The sequence below is a fragment of the Populus euphratica genome, unplaced genomic scaffold (assembly GCF_000495115.2).
Source record: "Populus euphratica unplaced genomic scaffold, PopEup_1.0 scaffold3226.1, whole genome shotgun sequence".
Lineage (NCBI taxonomy): Eukaryota > Viridiplantae > Streptophyta > Magnoliopsida > Malpighiales > Salicaceae > Populus > Populus euphratica.
In genome coordinates this window covers 998-6,661 of record NW_011502999.1, presented here as the reverse complement: position 1 = coordinate 6,661, position 5,664 = coordinate 998, and the positions used below count along the sequence as shown (strand labels likewise).

The window sequence follows — 5,664 nt, the reverse complement described above, 5'->3', positions numbered from 1 at the left end:
TTTCAATTAAAAATCATCAATATTAATATTTTTTTTTTTAATTATTTCATAACCTCAATTTAAAAAGCATTTTTTAACCAAACACTTTAAATTATTTTTTATTCAATCTCAATTTCATTTACAGTTTTAACTAAATATATATTTTTTTAAACCAAATAAAACTAAAAATAATTTTTTTAAAATTATAACCGCATCACCTGCTACAGTATTCAAAAAAAAAAATTCTCGCACCATTCAAGAGATTCAAATCAAAATCTGGAGGCCCGTTTCTTTTATTTTCTTGCTCTACTGAGTACGACTCGATCAGGCTACTCACACATTTTGCTTCTCACCTGGTTCAGCTCTTCCCCCTCTTCAGCATCATGTCTCCTCCGAGAATTCTTCTTTGCGGTGACGTTTTAGGCCGGCTCAACCAGCTCTTCAAGCGTGTCCAATCGGTGAACAAATCGGCGGGCCCATTCGATGCACTCTTTTGCGTGGGGCAGTTCTTTCCTGACTCCGCTGAGCAATTAGAGGAATTCACGGGCTACATTGAAGGTGTCGGCGGCCGCTCTCAAATTCCTCTCCCTACCTACTTCATCGGCGACTACGGTGTCGCCGCTCCCAAAGTCCTCTCCACTGCTTCCAGAAACTCCGCTAATTTAGGCTTCAAAATGGACGGCTTTAAAATTTGTGATAACCTTTTCTGGCTTAGAGGCAGCGGCAAATTCACTCTCCATGGTATGGTTGGGTAGGGGTAGGGTTAGGGTTTTCTAAAACAAAAAATTGGTATTTATTTTCTTGTAATTTACATTTACTGTGTATGTTATTAGGTTTATCTGTTGTTTACTTATCCGGTAGGCAGTCATCAAGTGGCCAACACTTTGGAACATACAGTCAAGATGATGTTGATGCGTTGCGAGCATTGGCCGAGGAACCTGGAGTTGTTGACTTGTTTTTAACATATCCTCGATGATTTCATGTGTTATTAGTGATTATCTATGTATACATTATGTTTGTTTGAACGATTGATTGATTTCCTTAATGTCATGTTACTAATGAATGGCCCAGGGGTGTCACAAACAGAGCTTCTGCATCTGATATTCCTGCAGGATTCTTGGATACTACAGGTTCTGATTCTTCCGTATCTGAGTTAGTAGCAGAGATCAAACCACGGTATGCAATGAGTGCTGATGAATCAACTTCTTCAATTGCATGCTTCAATGATGTTTATTTCTTTTTGTCTCTCTGTCTGTTGGATATTAGAATGGAGAATTTGCTTACTAAATACTGTTTTTCTTATTAAAGGTTGTTCTTTGTGGCAGCTACCACTTTGCAGGTACTAAGGGTGTTTTCTATGCTCGTGAACCTTACTCTAATGTTGATGCTGTGCATGTTACACGTTTCTTTGGTCTGGCTATGGTTGGAAACAAGGATAAGCAGGTTGAATTTGTGTTCTCAGCATGACTTATCAATACTTTTCTGCCATTTTGATGTGTTTTGGGACTACTTGAGGATACTCGTTGCAGTTTCTTTTTAATTTGAGTGGTTACATAAAGCTCCTTCGTTTTAATATTGAACTTGTTCAGCATGAATTTTTTACAAGATGCTGTTGTGACTGACTGACTGATTGATTGATGTGGATTGATCTTCTGTATGGTGCTCATTTTATGAGTGATATTCTGACTAGCTTGCAGTTGTTATTCAACCTACTCGATTTAGAATTATCTTCTGGGTATTCTTTAACTGTTGGTTCCTGCACTGCTTTTCCCAGAAGTTTATCCACGCCATTTCTCCCACTCCAGCATCTACAATGTCTGCTGCTGAGATTAGCATGAAACCTCCAAATACTACCTTATCCCCATACACATTAGTAGTAGATAAAACAGCTCTCAAAGAAGACACAAAGAGGTCTACTACTACTGTGTCAGATTCACAATATTGGAGGTACGATGTCTCCCATAAACGACATAAATCTGGATCTGGGGAAGGCAATAAGCTATGCTTTAAATTTATATATTCTGGTTCATGTCCACGAGGAGAAAAGTGTAACTTCCAACATGACATGGATGCAAGGGAACAGTACTTAGGAGGTGTTTGTCTTGATTTCCTTATCAAAGGAAAATGTGAAAGAGGTCCAGACTGCAACTTTAAGCACAACTTGCAGAATGAAGGTGAGAGCCATTCTCGTAGGAGACGTGGCTCTGAAAATGATAGTGGTAACAGGTTGGTTTTTTTTTTTACAATTAATTGTTTGTTGTGTAAAGATGTTTTGTTTTGGTCCAAGTTATTTGAATCATCCTCTCTTGAAGCTTTGAATGTTGATTTTCTTGTTTTGTTCTGCTATTTTTCTTGATTTTCCTGAAGTTGAAGGACTTAAATATAGAGCATTTTTGTAGCAATTAACCCTCTAATTGTGTTTCAGGTCAAAAGAGTGTTGGTTTTGTTTGTCAAGCCCCAACGTGGAGTCACATCTAATCATTAGTATAGGAGAATTTTACTATTGTGCACTGCCTAAAGGTCCCCTTGTTCAAGATCATGTTCTGGTAATACCCATTGAGCATGCGCCGTGTACCCTTTCACTAACTCAACAAAGTAACTCTGAGCTGGTAAAATTCCAGAACAGTCTCAAGTTATATTACAAGAACCGAGGAAAGGAAGCTGTTTTATTTGAGTGGATTTCCAAACGGAGCAGTCATGCTAATATTCAGGTAGTCATTGTTAATATATTCAGATGCTTGATGAAATAAAATTGCTGAATTGCTTTCAAGGATCCATTGCTTCTATTGTCACTTCTGCAAGAACTCGTTGCTGTGAGAAACCCATGGTTCTTTCTCCCTTGCTCCTCTCTTTCTCTCAGCTCTTCTTGAAATATTTTTGTTGACAGGTGCACAAAGATCTTCACCATGTGTTTTACTTCTTGACACAAGAAATACTTGCAAATTACTTTTTGACACAAGAAATACTTGCTAATTTTATTTCATCCTTTATTTCTCATAGGGTGTCTAGATCTTTTTGGTTGAATAATACAGTAGCAATAATGAAAAATCTACTTCCATTATCACTACTATTTATTTTAGTATTTTTTTTTTATTAATCCTTGGTCTTTTACTGTTTTTTGTTCTTTTCTCTACTTTTCCATAGGTTGTCCCTGTTCCATCAACCAAAGCAGCAGCAGTTAAAGATATATGTAACTTAGCTGCAGAAAAGTTGGGTTTTAAATTTGTGGTCATGAAGTGTAAGTTCTATCATTCTAGCTTTTAAGGCATGTTATTACAGCAACTGGATGATGATTTGCATATTTTTTATTACGTGTACTCCTAAGCTTCATGACATGAATATGTATATCTTTTGGTTAAGTTTGGTTTCAAGTTTATTTTGAAGTTCAAGGTGCAAAACAAGCTCCAATTGTCTTTGGTTTTACTTCTGCATGATTTTAATTTCCTGGTCTGTAGTGTCTTTTTCTAGTATAGGTGTTTAGTATTCTGTTAATGTTGACCTCAGCCACCTTGAAGTAGGCTTGTATGTGTAATTTTGAGCAATACTTGATATTCCTTGGTTTCAACAGCATTTTCATTCAGTTATCCTTGCAGTCAATAACAGTTCAGATGGGAGAGAATGGTTAAGGATGCAGTTCGATAGGAACTATAGTTTCTTCTATGTGGAACTCACAGAAGGTACAATACTGTCACATTCAGTTGAGGAGAATGAGAATTTTCCAGCCCAATTTGGACGCGAAGTAAGATGCTACATCCAATTGGTTGTTGTTTGACTTTCTGACTTTTGCAATGTGCATTTTTTGTGAGAAATGATAAGTTATGTTTGCATTTCTAATGAAAATTGGCTAATAATCTGCCTATTTCAAACTAATTTATGGGCAGTAAAATAAATTCCACTATCCATTCACCTGGTTTTGCTATTATTTAGTCCAACCTTTATGTTCCAAAATAACTTTGATTTACTGCTTGCATGAATAATCCTTTTCTTTTAGGAAGTAATGAATGTGATTTCTAAGGACATGAAATCCTCCTGGTAATTATGAAATATTTTGCAGGTTCTAGCAGGATTGCTGAACATGCCGGAGAGGGCTGATTGGAGAAAGTGTGCACTTAGCAAAGATGAGGAGACAAAAATGGCAGAAGAATTCAAGAAACAATTTGAAGAATTGGATCCAAATCAATGATTCTGTCAAACAGATGATGGAACCTGCCGGGGAGGCTTGCTGAATTGGATTCAACTATGTAGTTTACCACTAGGTTCTTTAACTGATGGCTCTACCCACCTAAGGTACTCTAACCAGTTCCATTTGAGGCCGCCAGAGGTCAGTTAGCTTCATACCTGACATGCATTTGTCATCGGAACATTTATATTAAAATAATTTTTTTATTTTTTTAAATATTTTTGACATTAGAATAAGAAAACGATTTAAAAATATAAAAAAATTAATTGAAAATAAAAAAATAAATAATTTTAAAATACAAGAACAAATAGAAATGGCTAAAGGCTCATAGCTGGTCTAGGAAATTAATGCGCTTTCTTTGTCATGAAAGTTTACGCGAGGGAAGGGTTGGTTCCTTTGAGTGCTAGGCTGGAGAGAGATCGGACAAATGCTCCTGGTTCTTTTCAGCCTTAACAAAGAGAAAAGGAATGAATTAAGGAGGAAAAAAAAGAAGTTAAATAAATGAGAAATGAAACCTGATGATCGATATATTTAAGATTGCTGGGATTTGGTGGCTAGTGATTACTGCATCAGTGGCTTCCGTTCATATAGGCTTCAAGTAACATATTGGTTAGTGTCTCGAGACAAGGACAGAAGATGAAGATGACGGGGACATTGGGGATGTATTTTTATGTATTTTCTATTTTGAAATAATAGAAATTTATTCAAAAACTGTTTTAAAAATAATTTTATTTTATATTTTCATCTTTACATCTTCAATTAAATATATGTATATGTATTGTGTATTTGTATTTTTGTCGTAAAACACTAAGGATATCTTCGAGGAAAGCGAAAAAAATTTGGTTTTCATTTCTTATTTTTATAGCTTCCAGGGGAGCCAAAAGAAGATTTCTATGTTCGAGAACTATTTCCATGTATTGATCAAAAAGTTAAAAATTTGTATAGTATATTTTTATTGATCGGCATGTGTTTGTAAATGTGATTGTAAATGTTTTTTAAAGTGTTTTTTATTTTGAAAAATATAAAATTATATATTATTTTTTTATTTTAAAAAAATTATTTTTGATATTATTGTATCAAAGTAAATAAAAAAATAAAAATATTAATTTTTTTAAAAAGTGTTTTTGAAACGTAAAAATAAATATTAAGGGCGTGTTTGGTATTGCAGTAGTTGTTGGAGTTATAGTTTGAAAAAACTTGTTTTATAAAAAATATTTTTAGTTAAAATTGGTTTATAAAAATATATATTTGATTAAAATTATGGTTGAAATTAAGGTGGAACAGAAAGTAATTTAATATGTTTGGTTAAAATATTTTTTAAATTGAGGTTTGTAAAATAACTAAAAAAATATTAATATTGATAGTTTTTAATTAAAATATTATATATTTAACTACTGCAATTACATCATGAAATAAATAATATTTTATATAAATTATTTTTTATTGTTCTATTAAACTATTTGTAATTTTATAACGTATGAAATCCATCCAATAAGAACTACAAT

At 33.8% G+C, this 5,664-nt stretch overlaps 1 protein-coding gene across 2 annotated transcripts; it reads left to right on the top strand.

Moving 5' to 3' along the window:
• Positions 1-221: 221 nt before the first annotated feature.
• On the top strand, positions 222-4,341 carry LOC105119589 (zinc finger CCCH domain-containing protein 64-like). Of its 2 annotated transcripts, none has more exons than XM_011017743.1 (9): positions 222-720; positions 813-942; positions 1,036-1,155; positions 1,305-1,422; positions 1,754-2,205; positions 2,405-2,690; positions 3,124-3,217; positions 3,573-3,718; positions 4,034-4,341. In XM_011017743.1, the coding sequence occupies exons 1-9, from the start codon at positions 363-365 to the stop codon at positions 4,160-4,162; spliced, it is 1,833 nt and encodes a 610-aa protein (XP_011016045.1). In that variant the 5' UTR covers positions 222-362; the 3' UTR covers positions 4,163-4,341. The 2 variants fall into 2 exon arrangements, with proteins under 2 accessions (XP_011016045.1, XP_011016044.1); XM_011017742.1 differs by having other exon boundaries at positions 3,561-3,718.
• The last annotated feature ends 1,323 nt before the right edge of the window (positions 4,342-5,664 follow it).

What these genes read in the sequence shown, in the direction of transcription:
- LOC105119589 (XM_011017742.1), top strand. Translation starts at nt 363, where the DNA reads ATGTCTCCTCCGAGAATTCTTCTTTGCGGTGACGTTTTAGGCCGGCTC. An exon ending in GAAAATGATAGTGGTAACAG is followed by an intron (nt 2,206 to 2,404) that starts GTTGGTTTTTTT and finishes ATTGTGTTTCAG; the next exon opens with GTCAAAAGAGTGTTGGTTTT. An exon ending in TAAATTTGTGGTCATGAAGT is followed by an intron (nt 3,218 to 3,560) that starts GTAAGTTCTATC and finishes ATTTTCATTCAG; the next exon opens with TTATCCTTGCAGTCAATAAC.